General features: G+C 60.4%; 8 protein-coding genes across 8 annotated transcripts; 4 read left to right on the plus strand and 4 right to left on the minus strand.

The window, feature by feature from the left end:
- Positions 1 to 80: 80 nt before the first annotated feature.
- On the minus strand, positions 81 to 1,262 carry CDC3 (Cell division control protein 3; the record flags this gene model as incomplete). Its single annotated transcript, XM_056207958.1, has 1 exon — positions 81 to 1,262. The coding sequence occupies one exon, from the start codon at positions 1,260 to 1,262 to the stop codon at positions 81 to 83; it is 1,182 nt and encodes a 393-aa protein (XP_056063933.1).
- A 97-nt stretch (positions 1,263 to 1,359) lies between these two features.
- On the plus strand, positions 1,360 to 2,058 carry LEA1 (U2 snRNP complex subunit; the record flags this gene model as incomplete). The annotated part of the gene is made up of 1 exon (XM_056207959.1): positions 1,360 to 2,058. The coding sequence occupies one exon, from the start codon at positions 1,360 to 1,362 to the stop codon at positions 2,056 to 2,058; it is 699 nt and encodes a 232-aa protein (XP_056063934.1).
- Positions 2,059 to 2,153: 95 nt separating this feature from the next.
- MVES1_003145 (uncharacterized protein) lies at positions 2,154 to 6,470 on the plus strand (the record flags this gene model as incomplete). Its single annotated transcript, XM_056207960.1, has 1 exon — positions 2,154 to 6,470. The coding sequence occupies one exon, from the start codon at positions 2,154 to 2,156 to the stop codon at positions 6,468 to 6,470; it is 4,317 nt and encodes a 1,438-aa protein (XP_056063935.1).
- A 164-nt stretch (positions 6,471 to 6,634) lies between these two features.
- On the minus strand, positions 6,635 to 7,408 carry MVES1_003146 (uncharacterized protein; the record flags this gene model as incomplete). Its single annotated transcript, XM_056207961.1, has 1 exon — positions 6,635 to 7,408. The coding sequence occupies one exon, from the start codon at positions 7,406 to 7,408 to the stop codon at positions 6,635 to 6,637; it is 774 nt and encodes a 257-aa protein (XP_056063936.1).
- A 60-nt stretch (positions 7,409 to 7,468) lies between these two features.
- Positions 7,469 to 8,885, minus strand: HAP2 (Transcriptional activator; the record flags this gene model as incomplete). The annotated part of the gene is made up of 2 exons (XM_056207962.1): positions 7,469 to 8,731; positions 8,760 to 8,885. 2 exons carry the CDS (start codon positions 8,883 to 8,885, stop codon positions 7,469 to 7,471), a joined length of 1,389 nt encoding a protein of 462 aa, XP_056063937.1.
- Positions 8,886 to 9,025: 140 nt separating this feature from the next.
- On the minus strand, positions 9,026 to 19,457 carry VPS13 (Vacuolar protein sorting-associated protein 13; the record flags this gene model as incomplete). The annotated part of the gene is made up of 3 exons (XM_056207963.1): positions 9,026 to 18,647; positions 18,707 to 18,744; positions 18,831 to 19,457. 3 exons carry the CDS (start codon positions 19,455 to 19,457, stop codon positions 9,026 to 9,028), a joined length of 10,287 nt encoding a protein of 3,428 aa, XP_056063938.1.
- Positions 19,458 to 19,601: 144 nt separating this feature from the next.
- Positions 19,602 to 21,485, plus strand: SMF1 (Manganese transporter smf1; the record flags this gene model as incomplete). The annotated part of the gene is made up of 1 exon (XM_056207964.1): positions 19,602 to 21,485. One exon carries the CDS (start codon positions 19,602 to 19,604, stop codon positions 21,483 to 21,485), a length of 1,884 nt encoding a protein of 627 aa, XP_056063939.1.
- A 257-nt stretch (positions 21,486 to 21,742) lies between these two features.
- MVES1_003150 (uncharacterized protein) lies at positions 21,743 to 24,262 on the plus strand (the record flags this gene model as incomplete). The annotated part of the gene is made up of 1 exon (XM_056207965.1): positions 21,743 to 24,262. One exon carries the CDS (start codon positions 21,743 to 21,745, stop codon positions 24,260 to 24,262), a length of 2,520 nt encoding a protein of 839 aa, XP_056063940.1.
- Between the last annotated feature and the right edge of the window lie 397 nt (positions 24,263 to 24,659).

Genomic DNA, 24,659 nt, shown 5'->3' on the forward strand with positions numbered 1-24,659 from the left:
GCGGGGCGGGGGCGGGGGCGAGGCGGCGCTTGTTGTGCGACGCGTTGGTGTGTATATGCGCGCATGCACATAATGCGACACTAGCGGAGGCTGTTCTGGATCCGCCGCTTCCTGTCTTCGAGCTCTGCACGCTGCTGGTCGAGTGCGTTGCGCATTTCGCGGTGCCGTGTGTACAGCTCCTCCTCGCTCTGCTTCAGCTTGGACTCTTTCTCCGAGACCTTGCGCTGGAAGACAGCCTTCATCTCCGACTCCATCTTGGCAAGCTTGGCCTCGTGCAAAGCACGTGCCTCGGCCTGCTTTGCGCCGGGGTTCATGCCCTGGAACACGGTGTCGTCCTGGGTGATGCCGAGGGAAAGCAGTTTCTGTGCGCGGTAGTCCTCATAGAGTTGGTCCGTAAGCTCGCGCAGATCCTCCATGTTTGTGCGGATCAGCATCTGGCGCAGCTTGACAAAGTCACTCTGCAGCTCATTGTCCACCTCGATTGTGCCCCATGGGTACGCACGGCCACGCACGACGCGGCCGTCGCTGGCGCGCACCATATCGTTCGATCCGACAATCGCGAACGGAATCTTGCTCTGGATCTCCTCCGTCTCGGCAATGCCTTCCTCGTCGTCGTCCATGTCGATGGGGAGCTGGACGGTCTTGATGTTGTGGAACTCGAGGTCGCGCAGTATCCGCTGCTTGACCTGCTGCATCTCGTCAGGATCGACCGTATCAGCCTTGGCAATCACCGGGATGATGTTCACGCGGTTGCACAGGCGCGAAAGGAACTCGAGGTCAATCGCGCGCAACGCATGGCCCGTCGGCTGGATAAAGTAGAGCAGCGCATGCACACGGTTGTCCACGATCTTGGATCTGTTCAGCCTGTTCTCCTGGTCCAGGTACTGGTCGAAGCGCGCGTCGATGGTCTGCAGGATGGGCTCCCATGCGCTGTCGTTGTTCACAAAGTCGCCAAAGCCGGGCGTGTCGATGATATTGAGGCGCAGACGCACCTCGTTCTCTTCAATGTCGGCACTGATCGTGTCGATACCCACGGTCTGTGCACCCTCACGGCCCGCAAGCCGCTCTTCACCGCCCGGGACGAGGTTCGTATTGAAGAGCGTGTTGATCAACGTCGACTTCCCGAGGCCCGTCTCGCCGACGACCATCGCAGTAAAGTTGAATCCTTTGCGTACAGATGCACGATGAACCTGGTTAGGCAAATTGCCAAAACCCACATAGCTCGTAAGCTTCCTGCGTGGAATCGCAGCCGGTGCCGCCATCGTCGCAAACAGGAGACACTGCCGTGCGCACGCAGAGTCTACGCAAGATCACGTGATCCCACGTGCCTTTGCGCGCGGCGGCTCTGCGCGCACGTCGATGAAGCTGAGTGCGGAGCTGCTAGGCGAGCTGGACTCGGCGCTAAACCCGCTCAAAGAGCGCGAGCTGGATTTGCGCGGGCTCAAGATTGCCGTGATCGAGAATCTCGGTGCGACGCGCGATCAGAACGACTGCTTGGACTTGACCGATAACGAGATCAAGTTCCTCGGCAATTTTCCGCGCCTGTCGCGCTTGGGTGCTCTGCTGCTCGCCAACAATCTAGTGTCGCGCATCGACCCGCGCTTGTACCAGCAGCTGCCGAACTTGCGCTCGCTGGTGCTGTCGAACAATGCGGTGCACGAGTTTCGCCAGGTGGTGCCGCTGCGAAAAATGCGGCGCCTCGAGTACCTATCCTTGCTCGGCAATCCCATCGCACGTGAAAAACACTACCGCGAGTTTGTCCTATGGCGCATCCCCAGCGTGCGTGTACTCGACTACCAGCGCGTCTCGGAAAAAGAGCGCGCATACGCGCGCACCTTGTTTGAAACGCCCGACGGCCGGCCCACCGAGCTTGCTGTGCACATGTCCGGAACATCCAGCGCGCCGCATCCCAGCAAAGCACCGAGCGCCGCGCCGGGACGCTTGCTCACAGCCGAAGAGCGCGCGTCGATTGCCGACGCAATCGAACGCAGCACGAGTCTCGAAGAGGTGCGGCGGCTTGAGGAGCGCCTGAAACTTGGATACCTGCCCCACGCATAACGCACACATACCCCCTCGTGCCAGCGCCCTTCCATACCATCTCGTAGCGCCACGTGGCACAAACGACCTGCATGGCCGCGCCTGCCTCCACCCTCATGGACGCCGCTGGGGACTGGTCGGCGGCGGCATGCCGCACTGTTGCGTGCGAGCTGACCTCGTCCCTTGACCTAGCGGAGTACTATGATAGCATCGTTGATACCATTGTGTGGATGCACTTTTCCGTTGCGGAGCTCGGCGCGCGTGTCGGCGAATGGGACGGCCGTTGCTTCTACCGCTCCCCACAACACCTTCTTGCGCTCCTGCATAGTTTCCGTACGATACTTGGCACGCTGCGTGACCAGCTCGAAGAGCAGCAGCGGTTCAGGCTTGTGGGGCTGGACAAGCTGCGAGCGACCGTCGAGCAGGTCGAGGAGCTGCAAGCGACGCTCGCGACGAAGCGCACGCGGCTGGAGCAGACAAATGCGGACGCCAACGACCGGCTCCAGCGCATGGTGCACGACCAGCAAGCGGCAGAGACGAAACGCGAAGCGTCGCTGCAGCTGCAGTCCTCGCTCAAAGAGCAGGAGAATGCAGCGGCGGCGCGGCGCGATTCGGTGCTCACCCAGCTTGCCGAGGCCGAGCCTGCGGTGCTGGACGCCCAAGTCGCCGTCGGCAACATTACCAAGCAGCATCTCGCCGAGGTGCGCTCGATGGCGAATCCGCCCGCTAGTGTGAAGAGTGCGCTCGAGTCTGTATGCATCCTCCTCGGCCACGAAATCGACGGCTGGAAGAGCGTCCAGGCGATTGTGCGGCGCGACGATTTTATCCACCACGTCGTGCACCTTGATACCAAGACGGCTGTGCCGCGTGCGACGCGCGACCGACTCGAGCGCGCGTACCTGAGCCGTGCCGAGTACAACTACGAGACGATGCAGCATGCGAGCAAAGCGTGCGGCCCGCTGGCCCGCTGGGTCATGGCGCAGGTCCATTTTGCCGATATCCTCGACCGCGTTGCGCCGCTGCGCGCCGAAGTCGCTGCGCTGGAATCGCACGCACTAGATACCAAGGCCCAGGCGCAGGGCGCTGCAGAAGAGGTCACCGCGCTGGAGTCGAGTATTTGCGCGTACAAGCGCGAGTACGCTGCGCTGATCAGCGAGACGCAAACACTCACGACCGAGCTTGAGCGTGTATCACGGCATGTCGAACGCAGCGTGCACCTTCTTGCTGGGCTCGGTGCGGAAAAAGCGCGCTGGGAGCATGGGCGCAGCGCTTTTGACGCGCAAGTACGCACGCTGCCAGGCGATGCACTGCTCTGCGCCGCCGTCGTCGCCTTCAGCGGGTTCTTCGACCAGGCCTCGCGCGAGCAGCTGTGGGCGGATTGGAACGCGCACATGGACGCTGCCGCCATTCCCCACCGCGCGAATTTGTCGGTGGTGGACATGCTCGCTTCTGCAGATACACAGGCGCAATGGCACGCGCAAGGGCTTCCCACCGACGCGCTTGCGACGGAAAATGCGGCGATTATGGAGCACTGCGCGCGCCACCCCTTGATTGTGGACCCCACAGGGCGCACGAGCGAATTTCTGCGGCAGCGCAGCGCCGACCAGCTTGCGTGCACGAGTTTTCTCGACGGGGGGTTTGTCAAGGCGCTCGAAAGTGCACTCCGCTTCGGGACGAGTCTCTTGATCGAGAATGCCGAGCACTTTGACCCTATCCTGCTCCCCGTGCTGCGGAATGAGCGGCGGCGCACCGGAGGCCGCGTGCTCGTTCGCGTCGGCTCCCAAGACGTGGACTGCGCGCCGCGCTTCCGGCTCCTGCTCGCGACGCGCGACGCGAACGCAGCCCTTTTGCCGCACGTCTTTAGTGCCGTCCAAGTGGTGAATTTTACCATCACACAAAAGAGCTTGCAGGCCGAGGCGCTGCACCGCATTCTCCTTGCAGAGGCCCCCGAGGTTGAAGCACGGCGCCTCGATCTCGTCCGTGCGCAGGGCGAGTTTCAGCGGCGCTTGCAGCACCTGGAGCAGGACCTGCTCACCGCGCTCAACACGCAAGGCAACCTGCTTGAGAACGACGCGATTGTCACCACCCTCGAGACGCTCAAAGCCGAGGCAGACGACATTGCAGTGCGTGCAGCGCAGACAGAGACGGCAGCGGAAGATGTAAACGCGGCTATCGGGGCGTACGAGCCTTTGGCCGAAACTGCCAGTGCGGTCTACTTTATCCTAGTACGTCTGCACGTCCTTGCGCCGTACTACCAGTTTGACCTAACTTTTTTCTTTGACCTATTGGACACTGTTCTGCGCAGCGAAGCGACATGCCCGAACCGCCTCGCTTTCCTGCACCGCGCCTTGCTGCTCACTGCCTTTCGCCGCGCAGCGCCGAGTCTCTTGCACGCGGATCATTTCGTGTACGCCGCGCGCCTTGCACAGGTCCAGTGTGGGATGGATGTAGCGCTTGCCGCGCTGCTCGCGCCGCATACCATGCCGGATGCGCCGCTTGTGCGCCGCATCGCGTTGGACCGCGCGCAGCGGCCGTCGGTGTACGAAACGTTTGGGAAACACGACACACCAGAAGCGGAAAAAGCGCCGCTCGAGGAGGAGGAGGAGGAGCTACTTGCGCAGCTCTTGCGCCGTGCCATCACCGTGCGGCTCGTATGCCCCGAGCGTGCGTATTTTGCCATTGCGCGCGTCCTGCAGGCCATCCTTGGCGCCGATGTGCTGGAAGAAGGCGCGCCGTCCCTCCAAACAATCCTCGCTGAGATCTCGTCGCGCACACCGCTGGCCATGTGCAGTGCGCCCGGAGAAGATCCAAGCTACCAGCTGGACCAAGTTGCGTCGCAGCAGCACATACCGCTCGTGCACGTCGCGCTCGGCGCAAAAGAAAGCATCGGCGAGGCAGAACGTGCGCTCAGCGACGCTGCACGGACGGGCGGATGGGTGCTGCTTGCGAATGCGCACCTTGCCCCTGCATGGCTCGCCCAGCTCGCCCCGCGGCTAGCCGCACTGCACCCTGCTGCGTCCACGCGAGTGTGTGTTACCTGCGAGCTTTCGCCCGCGCTTCCGGCTGCGTTTCTGCGCGAGTCGCGCGTGCTGATGTACGAAGCGCCCGCGGGCCTCAAAGCAGCGCTCCTAGCCAACCTGCGCCCCCTCGAAGCACGGCTTGTGACGGGCCCGCAAGAAAAAGCGCGGCTCTATTTCCTTGCAGCGCTCCTGCACGCCATTTTGCTCGAGCGCCTGCGCTACGTCCCGCTGGGCTTTTCGCGGCGCTACGAGTTTTTCGGCGTGGACTTTAGTGCAGCGCTGGATGTGGTGGATACGTGGACGGATGCGGCGGCGCAAGGCAAGGCGCATGTTGCGCCGCACGATCTGCCTTTCGATGCGATTCGCACCATGCTCAAAGAGTCCGTGTACGGAGCGAAACTCGACGAGCCGACCGACCGCGCCATGCTCGATGCCCTCGTGGACCGTCTCTTTGTGCCTGCAGCCTTTGAGCCGAGCTACACACTTGCGCCGGGCCTCTGCCCGCCACAGGGCACCCGACTCGCGCAGTTTTGCGCATGGGCGCGCACGCTGCCCGAGCCGCAGCCCTGTGCGTGGCTGTTTCTCGCGCCGCATGCGGAGCGCCGCGTGGCGGTGGAACGAAGTACGGGCGCGCTGCATAAGTTGCACACCCTCGAGCATGCTGGCACGCGCGTCCAGGCATCGCACGCTGCGTTGGCGTCGCGCCATGCGGTGGCGCGCGCCGAGACGTACTTGGCGCAGCTGCCGCCCGACGCCCTCGCGCATACGCCCGATCAACTTGCCTCGTTTTGGGCGCGCGAAAGAGCGTTTGCAGCTGCGCTCCTCGCGCAGGTCCGCGAAGCATTGGGCCAAGTGGTGCAGTGCGACGTGCGCACAAATGCAGCACGCGCGCTCATGGAGCATCTCGTACATGGAACACTGCCGGATGCATGGGTGCAGTATGCAGTCCCACGTACCATGCATCTCGACGCGTGGATCGCGGATTTCTGTGCGCGCTATGCACAGGCCATCGCTGCGCCGGCGCACGGCGCGGTCCTTGGGCGCCTCTTTTTTCCCACCGCGTTTCTCACTGCGACGCGGCAGGCTGCTGCAGCGGCGCTGGATGCGAGTCTCGAGCAGCTCTGCCTGCACCTTGCACTGGACCAGCATGTCCGTGGGCCAGGCGCGTTTGTCGTCGGCGAGATGTTTCTGGACGGCGCGCAGGTCGCAGCGCAGGAGGTTGTGCTTAATGAGGGAGAGGCGAGCAGTGTGGTACAGAGTACACTGCTGTGGAAGCAGGAGGCGCAGGCTGGGATACCGATCCCGGTGTTTTTGAACGGCGACCGCAATGCGCTGCTATTTACCGCGTCTGTGCCCAGCAAGGTAGATTCGGACTTGGCCGTGCTGCGCGCTGTTGCGCTCCGTATTGCATAGGGGACTGTGTAGTGAGTAGGAAGGAGAAGCGTGCAAGCACACGCACTCTTCAGGTCGTGCGCGCCACGCGACGCTTCATGGAAAATGGTACTTGCCTGCGCGCGGCGCTTGGCTTAGGCGCAAGCAACGTGCAAGCCAAATTCTGTCATTCTCACGCACTATCATTATCCTATCGTACCAACGCATCCCGTATCGCGCGCTACCATCCCAACCGCAACCTTGCGCTCGGCTAGCCGTGCCAAGGCACGCTGCAAAGCCAGCGCACCCTCGCTCTCCACTGGCGCGAGCAATGTCATCTCTACCGCCCTCAAGCACTGCAATGGGCAATCCGCCAGCGCGAGCACCGCGTGCGGCATACACGAAATCTGCAGTGTTTGCACGTCCCGCAACAGTGGCGACGTTAGCAGATCTACAAGCAGGTGCGGCGCTGCGTCGCCCAACCGCACACGCAGCGCCGTGGGCCGTGCGCCAGTCTTGATGCGCCTGATTTTGCCTACCGCGACGCATGCGCGCGCATCAAGGGAAAGACTCGCGAGCCGCGACAAGCATAAAAACACCTGCTCCATACCGACGGCACTTGGATCGCAGTCGTCCAATCGTAGGCACCGAACGTAGCGCGCGAGCTTTGGCCGCCGAAGCACGAGGGTAGTGCGCAGTACATGCAGCGCCGCGCTCGACCGTACATGGATCGTGTGGTATGCGATCGGCGCGAGGATCCGAAAGTGAGTGTGCGATAGGACAAGCATGCGCCAGAGCCCATCGCGTTCCGCGCTGCGATCAGCCGCTGCGTGCGCAAAGATCATGCGCGCAATTTCCGGCGGGAGCGCGATCGGATTGCGCGGCGGCGGCGGCGGCGTCTCTCCCCGGCGCATGTGGATGCGCACATAGGCAAGTACGAGGCACGCAAGCACCCAAAGCGCCGCCGGGGTAAACGGCATGGTCGTCGGGCAGAAGCACTAGCATACAAAATTACAGGAAGCCACGTGGTGCATGGCGGGTTACTGTGTCGGTGCTGGAGAGGCGCCGCTGGGTGCGTCTGCGAGGGCCTCCTTTGCGGCAGTTTCGTCGCGCTTCTTGATCTCCTCTGTGGTAAGGAACCGGCCGCCCGGACCACGCGGGCGGCGCATTGCATGTTTGTGGCGAGACTCGTGCAGGTACGGCTTCTTTGCATCTTCGTCGAGGCTGAGGATGCCCGAGACCCACTCGGCGTTAATATCTGTCGCGCCCCCCGTCTTCTGCTCCTCGCGCTGCTTCACAGCAAGCATCCATAGCTGGCGCCGCTTTTCTTCCATGCGTGAACGCGCAGCGCGGCGTTTTAATATCCGCTGGTACTGTTTTGCGTTTACATACAGCGGCTCGTCATCCGAATTGGGCGCATGCGAGCGAAGCGGCGCCATGCCTTTGCTCGGGTCCATAGAGTGGTGGCCGACAGGCATCCCCGGCATATCGAGGCGGATCCCGTGGCCAGGATGGCCCATCGCGCCGTGGCGATAGTACGCGGCAGCGTCGGCAATCCCAAACGGCTGCGCGGCGCGGTGCTGCGCATCCTCGGGGCCAAGAATCCAGGTAAAGTCGCTCGAGGCACCTTCCTCCGCATGGGGAAGCAGGTCCGCGAGGCCCTCGCCCCCGTCCATGTCGCGCCGCCCCGGCATTCCCGGACGGACAATGTGCCTAGCGCCGGGCGCGCCTTGCGCCTGGCCTCGGAACCGCGAGAGGAAATCAGCGCTGTTATCGCCAAACGGCACCGGACTTGTGCGGCGGCGTTTGGGGAGCGGCGCACCGCGCGCCGCACGCGCCGCCGCGTCCTGCTCCATCATCATCTGCCGCTGTGCGTCGTGGCGCGCGTAGAGCGCGCCCGGGACCGCGCGGCCGCTCATGGCAGGCGCGTATCCATGGCTGTGCAGCATATCCTGCTCCTCTTGCGTGCCCTCTTGCGGCGCGACGGCCGGCGACTGGCGCGACGGAGCGGCCCAGCCTTGCATATTGGGGGCGCCGCGCAAAGGGAGCCCCGAGCCAGGGTGGCCGTACGCGCCGACATCGCCGACATCGAGCGGCATCCCAAACGAATTTGCGGACTGCTGGATGTAAAAGGCGTCGAGCTGCGACGCGCCGGCGCCGAGTTCGCCCGCGTCGCCACTGGCGTGCTGGTTTAGGTAGGGCACGAGGTGTCCATTGACGTACGCCGAATCTCCGGGCTGCCCGCGCTGTGGGGGCGTCCCTGGCTGCGCGTGGTGGCCCGCGTAGAATGCATGTGTGTTTTGCTGCGGTGAGCGGCACGCGTATACATACGTTGTAGTACATCGGGTTAGACTCGCCCTGGCGCATCCCAGTACCGCCCAAGATGGGCCCTAGTGGAAAGCCACTGCCCAGTGCGGAGGCGGACCCCAGCCCGCTGCCGCTTTGTGGCTCCGACATGCTTCCTGCACTGTATACAAGCGGCACAGATTCCTCCAATCGCTTTGCGATGAGTGTGGCCGCGGTTGGCCGATCCCGCGCCGGCCGAGTCAAAAACACACCTCCATTAAACCGTGATCTATCTCACGTGACATTCACGACTACACGTGGGCGGCATTGTACTGCTGCACGACGCCCGAGATTTGCTTAAAGAGCCAAACGCGCGTGCTCGCTTCGGCGATGGGCAAGAACGGTCCCATGACACCGCCGCGCAAGACAAGGGAGATTCCATTTGGCTCGAGAGAAATGGTAGATAGATCCGGCCATAGCACCTCCCACAGTACTTTGAGCTTGGTCGTGCGGATAAATAGCACACGGTGTTCGCTGATCATGACGGTGGAGCCGCCATGGGGCCCCGGGATATCGACGTGGGCAACGTAGTGGTCGTGGGCGAGACGCGACTGGTCCAGTTGGCGAAGCCACATCTGGCCAAGCGCCTCGCGTGGCGAGTAAAGCCGCACGATCTTGTCGCCCGGGATAAAGCGCGGGAGTCGGATGCGGTGGATATCGTGCTGGTCAAAGACGAGCATGGTATTTCGCATGCCTTCGGTGATGCTGCTGGCCATGTCAAAGAAGCCCGCAGCGGGCTTGGTCACCGCGCCGACAAGGCCCCGCCCGATGCCTTGGAGAAAGCCAGCGGTGCCGCCGTCTTCTGCGCCCTCGAGGGGCCGGAGTGCGAGACCCTCGATGCCGCTGGCGACGCTGGTGAACAAGGAATTGGTGCCGCTGGCGATGCCATAAAGGGCGTGCCGTGGCTTGTTGCGGAAGTGCGACATGCGCCAGCGGTTCTGGTACTCGGGGTCCATCGTGACGGCGGTGAGGCCTTTGCTGATCGAGCCGGTGAGCTTCGACACGCTGTCTGTCACGCCAAACACTGTTTTTTTCACAAAGTTGCTCGCGCCGCGCGCAATGCCGAACCCAAGCTCTCTATTCCCGTGCATCACAAGCCCATAGTACGGCTCGTAAAAGATGTCTGCGACGCCCGAGCTGACATTGTTGAACAGGCCCACGGGGTTGCCCAAAAAGTCCGCCGAGCCCAGCACGCGGTGGATCTGGAAGAGGAACTCTTGGCCGTAGTGGTACGCGACGCGCTGCTGCAGTACCGTCATGCTCATGCGCACGTTCTCGATCACCAGCGCGTTGAGGCGGATCGGCGCGTCGTTGACATTGCCGAGCGTCATGATGAGCGCGTTGAAGATGAAGAGAAAGAGGGTGCGTGAGCTCTCCGTATCGTCCACATCCACGCGGTTCGTCGACACAAAGGAGAGGTTTAGCGCGATGGGCTGCAGGTGGAGGATTTCGATGTACGCCTCGTCGGTGCGCGCCAAAGCGTCGTCGGGTTCGCAAAGGCGGTCGGCGTATTCAATGTACATGGTGGGCGGGAGTGCTTGCTTCATCGTCGCAGAGGACGCACGGTAGAAATTGTACACGGCAAACAAGAAGTTTTCGTCCATCTCCGCCGTCATCTCCTGGAGGAGGACCGAGGCATACTTGATGTGCAGTACGCCGTGCGTTTCGTCGCGCAAGCGGATGATACTCGCTTCCAGCGCGGGGTGCACGTCGAGCTCCTTGCCGTCCTTTGGAATGACCGTGGGGTAGAGGACCACTGGGAAGATGCTCTCGTACATTTGGTTGTCGATCTGGATCCACTTGCAGATCACATTCACCGCCGTCGTCACTTCCGACTCGGAGTAGACCAGCTCGAGGCCTTCAAAGGTCAGGTACGCAATCTCGCTGACCTTGGCGCTGATGATGCTGACGCCCACGCCCTGGAGCATAATCTTGTACGAGGCGAGGATGCGCGTGTCGACGTCGACGGCTTCAAAGCCCGTGTCGCGCGGATCGCGCAGCTCGCTCCTGGTCGTGCTCGAAGCAATCTTGAAGCGGCTCGCCGACTCGGAGTAGTTGGAAATGACGAGCGTTTGGGACTCGCCGTCGGCGCGCACATCGAGCGAGACGACAGCATTGCTTTTGCCTTCCACCGGGAAGCGGAACGGGAGCAAGGATCCAATCTCCAAAATATTCACCACGCGCTCGCGCCCGTGGATCTCCAGGCGGATAAACTTGTCCGAGTCCGCGGGGTAGTCCCACGCGTACTTCATCTTGCTCCGCGGCTTGAGCTCGTAGCGCTTGAGCTCGGCGTGCGCGCCTTGCTCGTTTTCGATCGCGCGGCGCCCCCGGGTACTCTCGCCCAGCGCGGCCGTTTGCGCAAAGTGGATGGTAAAGTTGGTCTCGTTGCGCAGCACAAAAGGCCACGGGCCGTCGCACGGCTTGATCTTCACAAAGATGGCCGCACCGGCCATCTGGGCCTCGACCTGGATCAGGTGCTGCGCCGCGTCGGGGCGCGCGGCGCGCAGGAAAACGGTGCCGATATTGTCGATGCTAAACGGCGCGGTCCACGGGCTCGCTTTGCGCGCGTATGCCACCATCGCGTGCTTGGTCGAGTTCACGTGGAGCCAGTGGAGGGGAAGGAGCTTGTACGCCTCGATGGTCACGTAGTCGCCGCCGCCCACCTCGCACAGGCGGATGCTCTCGGGCAAGAGGTTGTGGATCATGTACCGCGGCGTGAGCTTGACGACTTTGGAGAGCTTAAAGTGGCCCAATCCCTCGCCGACATCGAGGCCCAAATGCGCCTCGCGGTCGGCGTTGGTCGACTGGATGCTCACCTCGACTTCGGAGCCAATCACGTCGAAAGAGAGCGGCTTGGACCACGCCGAGTCGCCCGCACGCACCAAGAAACGGCTCTTGCGCTCCTGGAAGCGCGACAGGAGCAGCGGCTTGCACGCCGCCAGCGCATCCTCGTCGCGCTCTGTGGCTTGGCCCGCGACGAGCGAGGTGTGCGACGCCCACAGGCGCTCGCGCACGAGCACGGGCATCTGGCTCTGGTTCAGAAAGATGTACGGCGCGTAGATCTGGACCTTGAACGCGCCGCCCGAGTCGGGGTAGGTGTAGTAGTGCAGGCGGAGCTCGAGCTTGTTGTTCGCCTTGTCGACCAGCGGCAAAACGTGCTCGACTTGGAAATCGTCGGGGTTGTCCGACGCAATCACAGCGAACTCGCTCGGGGAAAAGGGCGTGTCGTCCACGTCGATGCTGAGGAGCAGGAGGTGGTCCAGCTGGACGACATGCACCGGAGAAAGGCCGCCGAGGCGCAGGAAACTCGACCAGTTGTGGTTCAAGTTCTTGTCAAAGAGGCGGTACTGCACGTCGTGCGGGAGCAGATTTTCGATCTCGACAGGCGCGCGCAGCGAAAGCACCACGCGGGGATAGCTGCGCATCGAGGCGCTTTTGACATCGCGCACCGCAAAGCCCTGGAAGAGGAAAGGCGCTTCGTTGGTGTCGTCGGCAGCACAGACAAGTTTGTGCGTCGAGGCATACATGAGCTCCTGCCATCCGACCGCCTCGCTCGACCACGCATATCCTAATCCGGGCGCTGGGCGGATACGGATCTTGGAATAGTACGCCTCGAGGATCGGCAGCGACGAATCCTCGCCCGGCGGCACGTGGAGAAGCGTGTCTTTGACGCTGCCGTGGTCGTCGAGGATGCCCACCTGGATGGGAATCAGGCACCGGTTCACCAGGGAGAATGTCGAGCGGAAGGTGATGATCTTCACATTGTTCTCCAAACGGATTTCGCACAAGAGCCGGTGGCTCACGCGCTCGAGCTTTGGGCGCAAGGCCAGAACAAATTCGCCTTCGCGATCGACTTGCAAGTGGCGCAGGCGCTCCCAAGGCATCTCGTCGAGATGCACCGCGAGCTTGTTCGAGGACGCCTCGGTGGGGTTCTCACGGAGCGATTTCCAGTCGCCAAACGCCCACGGAATTTCCGTGCCGTTGTCAATGTGCTGCGCATTGCGCAGCGCCGCGCCTCCTTGGCTGCCTGGCTCGGCCCACACGCTGAGTCTGTACCCCGTCACGTTGCGGATCCGAAAAGGAGCCATGTGCCGCATATCGTCGCGCAGCCGGCGGTCCTTGTCGAGAAGCTGGACCATGTTGTTCATCGTCTCCAAAAACGTGGCACTCACATTCACCTCCATGCGCTTCGCGGAGGAGACGACGAACGAGATGCTGGAGGGAGAGAGGAAGCGCTCGTAGCGCAGCTCCATTTCCCATGGCTCGAGCAGAGGCTCCCAGTAGCTGGACGCAAAGTTGTAGTTGTTGATGTACATTTGAAGCGTCGTGTAGACGCGCAGGTCGGCAGACCAGTCCGCTATCGACACCCGGAACGGCTGCACACGCGCATCGATAAGCGGCAGCATGTGCGCTTCGCTGATGACCATAATTTGGATGCCGCCTGCGCTCACGGCCAGCTCTTCACGCGTGACAAACAGCTTGCCATGGGAATCGTGCTGCGACGTCTTGTGCGTAGTGGCGGGCGTGTCCGTGTCGCTGATGGTGCCAGAGAGAGTCTGCTGGGGAATCACGTTGTCGCTCCCGGGCAACGTGTCTTTTTCCTGCACAGACATGGCAATCGCCGTGTTGATCACCGAGGTGATGAGCTGGACATCCGAACGTGTGACACGGACGAGCAGTGCATCCACGTCCAAATCGATGCTCATTACAGGGCCTGCAGGCGTCGTGCGCGAATCCACGGAAAGCGACAAATCCGTATTGTTAAGCAGGCGTTGCTTGTCTTTGGGCGCATTCATCCGCCACACAAAAATACCAAATTCGGTCACAGAGAGGGCCATCACCGTCTGGCGCGAGAGCAAAAGCTGGCGCACGGTCAGCACAATCGCCTCCGAGTCGGCGCGCTCGGGCGCAGAGAGAAGAAGGATGCGCGGCTCCACAACATTGATCCGGAAAAAGAGCGTGCGTTGCTCGGGAAGATCGGACGCCTGCGGCGTGGGCGAAGGCGGCGCAGGAACGGTGCGCGCTCGCGTGGTGGCCGTCGGTGCAGGCGCATGCTCGCGCAACTCCTCGCTCGGCGCGGCAAAAAAGCGGAGGAGCGCAAAGAGGGGGTCGACAGAAAAGATGAACTTGGGGCTGTCGAGGGTGATTACCGCAAGTGCTTGGTTGTCAAGCGATACAGTATAGTTGAGCATGAGCTGCTTGCCATCGTGCGAGATCGCGGGAATGAGCTCGCGGAAATGCGTCTCGCGGCTGGGGCGTGTGTCGACAACGGAGAAGGTCGAGAGAGTAAACTCGGCCTCGGTGCCTTGCTGGGGATGCTGGTGCATCTTGAGCAAGATATCGTGTAGCGAGAAACGGAATAGGTGGCACGACGCTAGCGACGCCTCGTCTGTTGCGTTGGTGTCGTACAGGTTCACGTCAACGTTGTCGACACTGAATTGGCCGCCAACAATGCAGGCGCGCGGCGCGCTTGGCTTGGGTGGCTCGGTTTGGGGTGGGAGCATTTCTTCGGCAGAGAATGCGTCTTGGTTTGCGAATGCACGGGAAATGGAGGTAGCAAGAGCGAGGAGCATGGTATATTGCCCGTGCGTGAGCTTTACGTTGACATCGGAGAGTGTTGCACTGAAATGCTGCTGGGGTGGTGAAGAGGGAGAGGTAGGAGTGCTTGAATGAGAGTCGGCAGCGTCGGCAGCGTGGGCGTCTGGTTGGGAGTCTGCGTGAGCATCGAGCTGGGCATCCGCCTTGGCATCCGGCTGAGCATCCACCTTGGAATCCGGCTGAGCATCCGCCGTGGCATCCACCTTGGCATCTGTACTTGACGCTGCCGTTGGCTCTGCCCTGGACGCCACCAATGCCTTTGTCTTCTCGACATCCACGTCCAACTCCACATTCGACGCGACTGTCTCCCCCTTTCGAGCATCCCCATTCTCCCCTACATCCTCATTCTCTTCCAGATGCAGTCCGAGGTGTACATCCTCCAGCATATGCAACTCGTGAGCATTCCCATCGGTAACGATGCGCGATACCAGCTGGATCTGCCCAAGGCCCGCATCAAGCGTCGTCTGGTACCCCAACTTCACCTTGGTAAACTGGTTATACAAGTACAACTCGCCCAAATGCGCCGTAATCATATCGAGCTTCGCGACGTCCAAAGGCACCAGCAGAATGGGACTCTTGACAAGCAGATCGTAGCGCGTCCGTCCTTGACTCGCTTGGAACTGCGACGCTTGTGCAGAAGCTGCAGTAGTCGCTGCATCGTACACAGCCTTCATCTTGGCAAACTTGGCAAAGTAGGCCAGCAAGTCGCTGATTGCATCGCTCGCAAACACAGCCTTCACTGCACCGCACCGCAGCCAGAACGAAGTATCGTACCCCGGATAATGCGGATCGGATTTGGTAAAGGTCTCCAAGGCAAAGTCGGCAAGCTCGCCGCCGTCAATCGATACCAAGTTGGCAAAGTCGGGATCCGCACGCTGGCGTTGGATCTCGTCGCGAAGCGAGAGCGAGCCTAGGCGCATCGCAACGCGCGTTCCGCTCTCGCGCATGAGCACCGCAATGTCAGCGGTGGAGAGCGTGAGCGTGCTAAGCAGCACACCGTCGTCGTTTAAGCGGAGCTGCACAGAGTCCAGTTTCACCTTCACTCGGAACTTTACCTGCGTCGGCGCCGCGGGCGCTTCCAATGCGGGCGCAGCAGGCTCGGGCGCCTTGTCGTGCTCGGCGTCGCCACTCACAAACGTCATCATGATCCAGTCGTACACCGTCAAGACCGTTTTGCGCGTCAGCATGAGGCTGATCGTGTGCAGATCGACGAGTACGCAGCTGTCCACCCCGTCGTACTTATCCATAAAATTGGGCGAGTCTGGCGATACGTTTGTGTACTGGACCGTGACAAGGTCGTGGTCATCCGCATCCGTCTCCGCATCGCTCGTCTTGTCCAGCGAGGCGAATGGACGCGAGGTGATCATGTGGCAAAACTGCGGCGCTTGGTCGACGATTTTGTCTACCAGATCAAGCGAGCCGAGGTTGACGCTGACTTGCAGCTCAGAAGGATACACATGCACACCCAGCCTAAAGTTGCGGAACACGGCTTGTACTAGCAGCGTGTCAGACTGCGCAGGCGCGCCAGACTTGCTGACCGTGCCTTGGACGCATCCTACCACAAGCTCGAACTCAAACGTCTTCTGCAAGGCGCGGCGCACATCCGATACGCTGGTGGCGTACTGCTCGTTGTCGGAGCTGTGCGTGCTGGTATCGCTCTCGTCGTCGAGCACATCGTCGTCGTCTTCTTCGTGCACACGCCGCGGCTGGGCGAGAAGCATGTCTGTGGGCGTGCGCTGCACCGCTTTGTCCAGGCGGGGAATGGAAGCGTCGATGATGCGCATCAGCGTCCTGTACTTGGCGTCGGAAAAGTGCACGTTGAGGCTCGGCAAGTTGCCGCTGAGCTTGCACTTTGTGAGTGTCGGCGCGCTGGGTACAATGGAAATTTGCAGGGTAAAGGAGAGGTTGATGCGCTCCAAGAGGTGCCTGTCCATCCGCGGCGTGTCCTGCTGGATGCTCTTCATGTTTGCCTCGTAGCCACGCCCAAGCACGAGCTGAGCCGCTTCGAGCTTGATAAAGTACCGATCGTACATCATGTCTTCCAGCTGCCGGTAGTCTTGTTCCGAGTACGGCCGGTTGTGTTTCGCACGGATGGCGTCCATGGTCTCGGGATCGGCAAGGAGCGAGCGCATGGCAATGTGCCCGGCGTCGAGGACGAGCATTAGACTATCGCGCGACGTGACGTCTTCGGGTATCACAATGATGGGGGCCTTGACGTCGAGCGAGACATCGATCGTCTTGTGCGTCTCAAGGACGTTTTCAAGGCCTATCCTCGTCTCTTTTCGGATGCCTTCCAAAGTCTCGCTCGCAGCATCGATCAACGCCCCGAGCAACTCCATCTCGCGTTCCGGGGGAGAAAAGAAACGGATGATGGACTCAACGTAGCTGCGATGGTACACCACTTCGAGCGAACGCATCGTCAAGGTCAGCGCATTGTCTGCACGCCCATCCAGCGGGTTGTGTTCAAAAAGGATGTACAAGAGGGGGTTTTCTGGGTCGCTAATCTTTTCCATCTCGGTTGCGTCCGTACGCCCGTCATCGTCGTCGCCTTTGACATGCACAATCTGGGGAAATTTGGTGTCGTGAGAAGTGCCGTCCAAGACGCGCAGCGCGCCGAGGGAGCACGATACGTCGAGATTATCAGGGCGCTGGCTCATCTCGCCCTGAAGCGTGTCAAAGGCGAGCGAAATAATCTTGCTCTCGCGCGCATGGTCCTTGATGTTGAAAAAGCCGCGGTCGAGTCGTGCAGTGACATGGGCCTTTACTGCTTCTTTTGGCAGGTTGTCCAGCTTGGAAAAACGAGAAGTGCCAGTGTCCTCGTCCCATTCGATCGCGTCGTACAGCTCTTTGCGCTGCTCGGTGTTGAGTGTGGGGTGCTCCTCGCCTTTGCTCTGGTCCGGGGCGCCCCAGAGCCAGCCAAACCACCCGCCCGAGGGCTGGGACGGCGCAGGCGCGCCTTTTTCCTCGGCCGGGTCGGGCGCAGGCGGCGCCTGCTCGCGCAGCTGGCGGCGTGCGAGGGAGCGGTACCGGCGGATATCTCTATAGTCCAGCCCACGCTCCAAGTGCTCCAGCTCTGTGGATGCCAGGGGCGATGCATGGGCGCCGACGGGCAAGGCGTGTTTCTGCGACGCGATAAATGCCTTGATATAGTTTTTGCGCTCGTCGCGCCGCTTCTTGAAAAAGTCCCACGTCCAGATACGGTGGCGCTCGTGCACTTCGGTAAGCACCGCGCGGATGGCAAACTTGAACAAGGCGCGTGGTTTGTTTGCATCAAGGTCGGCGTCGGCAGGATGCATGCTGAGGTAGCGAGCGCGGCGGCTGTAAAAGTGGAAGAGGTCGCCGAGGTAGAGCATGTCACAGTACTGCGCATCGTCCAGGGTAAATCCAATCTGCTCGAAAGACAGCTGTGCATCCATCGCCGGCACGTCTTTGGTCGCGTGGTTGCGGATCACCAATTTCCCAGCACCACTGACGGGTTCCAAGACGTACTGGTGCGGCGGCTGCGTGTCTTTGGTTGGGATCATCTCGTTCAGCTTAAGCTGGAGCTCTTCTGCGTTGCTAGTCTCCAGGAACTGGGTGTCTGTGTCCCAGTAGACGGAAAGCGAGTCGAGTTTAGCGAGTTTGTGGATACCGTACGCGCTGTTGTGCACAAACGCAGGCACCCAGTGCTCGTCGGTGGAAACTGCACTGAGCTCGGCGAGCGTGACGCCCACGGCAAATGGAGAACCGGGATTCGCAGTATCGTCTTCGTACCGGATATGAATATTTTGTACCGTGACCTGCACATTGTCCACAATCTTGGTCACTAGGGAGCTGATGAATGATTCGGCTTTTTCCAGGTCCGAATCGTTCTTGACGGGCATACCGCTGCTAAGCATCTCGTCCTGGGCAAGCCGCTCTTGCTTGAGTTCCTGCGCGCGCGCTTCCTCTGCTTCCGGATCGACCACGCCACTGGCATCGCGGGGACTGGCAAGGAGCGAGACGTTCTTAACTAGCACGCGCACCGGCTTGCCTTTAAGGTTCGACCATGGGATTGAAAGTGTGAGTTGGCCCAAATACCCTTCGCGCACGTCAATCGGCAAATTCACCTTTTCCAGGGCGGTACGCTTCAGTTTCAGGTTTTTCAGCGTCACGTCGCCACTCCAGATCCCGACATTGAGTTGGCTCGTATTGAGGCCGTCAACATAGGCCGCCAAGAAACGGTTTAGCACGGATGCTAAAACACCCTCCAACATCGTAGGCCTCGTGTCCGGACACGCGTTGGCCACAAAGGTACTGCCGGACCGCCATGCGGCTCCCGAAAGGCGGCCGTGCGCAATGCATCACGTGATTACATCTGTGGCAGCATACTCTGGAGGGGATGGTATAGCGCCTATCGCGTCTATCGCACCTATAGCGGACACGTTGATGTGTGCCTGGGTGTGTGGCACAGTGCTATTACGGCGGGGCCGCGCGTACCTCTGACTCGAACAAATCTTCGTCGTCATACGCCGCAGTGTCGGGCCCCGAGCGGGCATTGTGCTGCGCCTCGACCAGTGCCATGCGGCGCTCATTCAGCACAAACTTGATGCGCGCCATCGACTTGCGCACGCGGTGGTGGCGGTGTGACAGACTCTCACCGAGCATGCGCGCGGCGTTCTCTGCATTATTGCGCTTCAGTTCTTCCCAGCTCGTTGCGAGCTTGTTGCGCTCTACTATAAGGATATACCATAGCGTATGCAGTTCGGCACTGCTTTTGCGGCGCAACTCCGACGCGAGCCATGAGCGCGACGAGTATTCGTGCGAGAGATCATTCTCAGTGACAGCAGCAGGGAGCATGATCGTCTTGCGCTCATCCGCATGCTTGCCTTGTGTCCCCTCGCGCGCAATTTCCACCGGGACGCGCTGGAAAAATCGCATCAAGGGGTGGTCAGGGAAGCGGCGCGCAACGTCGAGTGGATCCTTTGGCGTCTGCGTTCCTGCGCGCACATGCGACACAGGTACCATCCTTGGCGGCCTTGGCGCCTGTGCGCGTGCTGCACTCGTGCTCAAGGCACGCACGCCGTGTGCTGGAATGCGCATACCACGCGCAGCACCCAGAAGCATGCGAAGAAAAGCGGCGGCGTGCGAACGCAACCAAAAAGCCACGTGGCAATTCGGGCGGCGACGGGGCTGGGAGGGGTCGCAGCGCGGTGGATTACGCTCCAATTTCGCCTTGCGCAAGGAACAAAACGCGGTCATTGGATCATAATGGCCCCGTTGGGTGCAACATCCTTGGCACAGCACGATAACCAGGATACACCTCAGCCTCTTGGAATATCTACCACAGCGTGCGACGACGAGCAGATGTTGCTACTGGGGAGGAAAAATGATGATGCACCCTGGTGGAAGGTCGCACTTACGACTGGACTGCGCCACCTGTCCTTTGTAGGACCTGGCATTATTGCATCCGTTGCATACTTCGATCCCGGAAATTGGGCGACGGATATGGAGGCGGGCTCGCGATTTGGATACAAGCTCTTGTTCACCGTGCTACTTTCCGGTCTGTTTGCAATTCTACTGCAAGTGCTCTGTGCGCGACTCGGTACCGTGACGGGGTATGATTTGGCCACCCAGACGCGGCGCTTGGTGCTTGGGCTTCCGGTCGGTTCGGACCCGCCGCCAGATTTTTGTACGCCGAAAATGCGATTTCGGTTCTGGGCGCTTCTTGTGCCGCTGTACATTATCAACGAGGCTGCGATTGTTGCTACCGAGCTAGCCGAGCTGATTGGTAGTGCTATTGCGCTCAATATGCTTTTCCCTAAACTTCCTTTGTGGGGTGGCGTGCTGGTCACCACCGCCGACGTTTTCTTAATTCTACTTCTCTACCGCCCCAGCATGAGTGTGCGCATTTTTGAGACGCTGATTGGCGTGCTGGTGATTATTGTGCTGACGTGCTTTATTGTGCTTCTTGTGCGTGTGGACCCAAACTGGGGCGACGTGTTCCACGGGTATATTCCTTCTCCTGTCGTGGTGAGCTCCAAGGGTCTGTATGTCTCGATCTCGATTTTGGGCGCGACCATCATGCCGCACTCGCTGGTTCTTGGCTCCCACTTCGCCACGATTGACCGACTGGAAGGGTACGAGCAGGAGGATTCGGGCGACGATGCAAGCGTCGAAGCGCCGTTGTCCAAGAAGCACGTCACCGGCTGGAGAGGGTTTTGGTACGAGTTTCGCTCGCGACTCGTCGCGACGCAAACCCAAGTGCCGCACAGCATTCAAGTAGACCAGCTCCCGCCACGCAAACCTGCTTCACTGCGTTCGATTCAACTGCATGTGCAGCATGCATCGTGGGACATCGCCATATGTCTCGTTCTCTTTGCCATCACGATCAACAGTGCGATTTTGATTGTGGCCTCGGCTGGGTTCTACTACGGGAACAATGCGAACGGGGACAAAGAGGTGGTTGCGGACCTTTTCCAAGCGTTCAACTTGCTAAGGGATAATGTCGGCAAAGGGCCGGCAATCCTGTTTGCCATTGCACTGCTTGCTGCCGGGCAGTCGTCTAGCATTACTGTCACGCTCGCCGGGCAGCTCATCTCTGAAGGTTTTATCCACTGGAAGATGTCTCCGTTCATGCGGCGTCTTCTTACCCGCGCTATTGCCGTAGTGCCCTCCATGGTAGTCGCGACTGTTACCGGGCGCACAGGCTTGGACAAGATGCTGGTGGCGTCGCAAGTCGCACTCTCCATGGCGCTGCCGTTTGTGAGCTTTCCTTTAATTGTGCTTACTTGCTCGCGCAAACGCATGGTGCGCGAGGTAGTTGATGATGTGCCTCGTTCGCCAGATATGCAGCAGCCGTCAGAGACGCAAAACTACGGCACGACGAACTTGACTTCGGACGCGGCACCGGCACCGGCACCAGCACCGACACCGCCTTCGCGATGGCGCCAATGCTACGCAGCGGCGCACCGTTTCTACGCGTTCCTTGGCTACGGCAGCCAAGGCGACTGTGAGGCTGCGGGCAGCGTCTACTACCACCGCTTTCAGAACGGTATTGTTGCTATGCTCCTTTCATGGGCAGTGTTTTTTCTCATCTGCATTGCCGACATCTATGTGCTCTACTTTTCGCTCGCTCACCCCGACGAAGCCTGATACCCCGGCACCGTGCGGTACACACCTCTATAGAAATTCTTAGCAAATCACGTTTTCCCAACGTCTCCGCGCGGAACTTCGAAAATCAAAAGGGTGTGCCGATTGTTGCGCTTGGAGCAGGTTTTTGGTCGATCGATACAACCTAATACAAAGCACGACAGTGCAGCCTGATCAAAGTGTCGCTTCCTTATACCTATCGCTCGCCCTCCCCGGCGTCCAGCCGGAATCATGTGCAGCAGCCCGTGTCCCCACCAGGGATGACACCTGCCGCGCAGTACGACATTTCCGTGCTCCCACTTATTCCTTCCGATGCGGACATCCAGTCTTTGCATGGGTACTTGCGTGGGCCTTCATGCAGGAATGGCATTAGCGACAATGTCACGTCTGTCTTTGGCGCGGATATTGCCATGGGCCGCCTGCGCGAGGCTCACTTTGTGATGCGGTCGAACCGGCCCGTCTCCCCGGCCTCTTTCGACCAGCAGTACATTGATGCTCGATTGATGTCGAACGAGACGTCGGCGCCGGGACTGCCACGCTCCTGGAGCACGCCCATGCTTGCAAAGCGCTCCCAAACGGAGCTGGTTCGACCCATGCGCAGTCGTGCACAGGCCAAAGGGAAGCGTCGCGGAGCGCCCGCATCGCACGAGCTCGAGGCGGAGAGCGTGATGCAAACCACACCAAAGCGTTCTGCGCGGCGGTCGCGGAGTTTGTCGAATCTTTTTAGCAGGGCGAAGCAGCGCACGCCGACAAGCGACTCGATGCCGCAAGGCGGTGCCAAAACCAGTACGCCTTTGTCTGCGAGCCGCTTCGGTGCATTGGACTTGACGCGCTTTACTCCGCGATCTGAGAGCTCTATGAGCTTGCCGCGCACACGCACCACGAGCAATTCTGTCGCGGATCTCAGGATGGCGAGTGGCAATGCGTCTACAAGCACGCTTTCCGAAGCACTCCAGCACAAACCGTCCAAGTACACAGCCTCTCCTGCCGGCTCTACGAGCGTTAACTACTTTGCAAATGATCTCGTGCCGTCGCCCACCTCGTCGGTGATGTACGATGGCAGTGCTTCTTTATTTTCCCTCTCAAGCGTCGCGTTGCGCTCTGGCTCGGTGGGCTCCACAGAGGCGAGTGCGAGTGCATACAGAGTCAGTGTTGCCTCGCCCACGCGCCCAAAAATAGCCATTCCACTGCCCGAGGTGGATGGCGGGCTCAAGCCGCTCCGCGGCGAGCGCAGCAACAGCATCGTGTCGAGTCTTCCGCAGCGCTCCCCGTACTCTTCTACGCACGACACGTTACGTGGCTCGCTCGAGCAAAAGCAAAGCACACCGGTCGCTATGGCCATGTCGACGATCTCTGCAGCTTCGTCACCCACGTCGCCGGCATTGGATGTGCCGCCGCAAAAAAGCAGCTCGATTTCTCCTTCCGTATCCGGCATGTCTGTTGGAGGTGTAAGTATGCCGTCGTCTGCATCCAGTTTTTCCAATTCCAACAAGCCGCTTCCTGTTGAAGCAACGTCGGACACGACACCTGCAGAGCGCACCGCTGCCAGCACCGCTGCCAGCACCGCATTGTCGACGCCGTTTGTACAGATTGACAATGCGTTCCAGACCATGATACACGTTTCCGACACGCCGTCTCCATCGCATTATGCACCTGCACCGTTGCGAGCCATGTCGGGAGAAACGCAGTCTGCGGACGAAATGGACGCTGCGCTGCTATGCTCGCCAGCGTCGGCCACCGATACATTTTTGTCTGTATTGCAGGACACAGACGACGAGTACGGGCGGAGCAGTGTATTGTCGCAGGACAGGGACAGCCAGGTGAATGTACAAGGCGTGGCCATGTCCAGCCCCGCTTCGGGTGTGGGCTGGCTAAAAGAAACACAAAGCGTAAGGTCGGTGCTGGGGTCGGCGCTGGGATCGCCGAACATGGGATCAACGGCGCATGCGTCGCCAAGACTGGCGTCGCCGCTGAGCCCAGCGCATGCATCGCCACTACCCCCTTCGCCTGTGCCATCCTTCTCCACCAATTCGCCGCAACTTTCGAGGATATCGCCTCCGATGCCGAGTCCCACCATGCATCGCACTGTGCCCCTCAGCAGTCCCACCGTATTCAAAAGTCTCTCGCCTTTCTACGCAAATGTCCCGAACACCCAACGCGCTCCGCGCAAGGCAGACCGAGCGCCGCGCAACGAAGCGAGCCTCAGCACCGCCCCCAGCTCAGCAAAGCTCCCTGCCTTGCCTGCGCACACGTATACTACCACCACCGAGCCATTGCACACTACGCTCTCTACACCTCCTGCAACAATAAGCAGCACACGAGTGGCGCCCTCCCCTGATGCACCTCCCCTGCAGCCGCCTGTACATACAACCAAGGCACTTCCGTTCCTGCCTGACAGCGCCGCATCAGCTAGTCCCCCTGCTGCGTTCCAGGACACACTGCAAGAGTTTGCGACGCAGCAAGAGAGCCTCATGTCGAACATCGAGACTTCGCGTGCCGAGATCTGGGAACTATGGCGCAATATACGAGAATTTCGAGAAGCGCTCCAAAACGACGCCGGCATGGTCCTCGAAGAAAAGACCCTTTCTTCTAAGTCCGATCGCTACGAGCGCATCCGGGAGAGCATTGCGTCTGCTGACCACATGGATCGGCGCCTCACTGCGCTGCTCCACGCGCCAAACGATCCGTCCCATGGGACACCGGCGCCCATGGCGCATGCACGTGATTCAGCGTCCTCATTGGGTGATCCGCTCGACTTCTCGTATTACGAATCCGCGTGACGTGGCGCAAATGCCTTGCTCGCGCCTCGGCCGTCGGTTTTATTCCGCGGTGTCATAGATGACTAAGAGATAAGCACCAACACACCGCCCTTTGAATTCGTAAACAAGAGATGTTCACTTTAGTTCCGCCAATCAGCGAGCGTTATAAAGCGGCACACATTGCGCCTCGCTGCACCAATGCAGGCGACGAAGGACGAGAAATTGCCTCGGAGAAGGCCCGGCATGTTTTTGCAAACACAGATTGGCCCATTTATAGGGCGTAGATGTAGGAAGGGAAAAAGTGCAGAGCGGCAGCGCGACACTGCTAACCCAAAAGTCGTTCAGCGCCTGCTTATCCACTCCTATTCCATTCTTCCAACGTAAAGTCGGACAAAGCGCCACTCTTGTCTAGACTTGT

The sequence above is a fragment of the Malassezia vespertilionis genome, chromosome 6 (assembly GCF_029542925.1).
Source record: "Malassezia vespertilionis chromosome 6, complete sequence".
NCBI classification, from domain to species: Eukaryota; Fungi; Basidiomycota; class Malasseziomycetes; order Malasseziales; family Malasseziaceae; genus Malassezia; species Malassezia vespertilionis.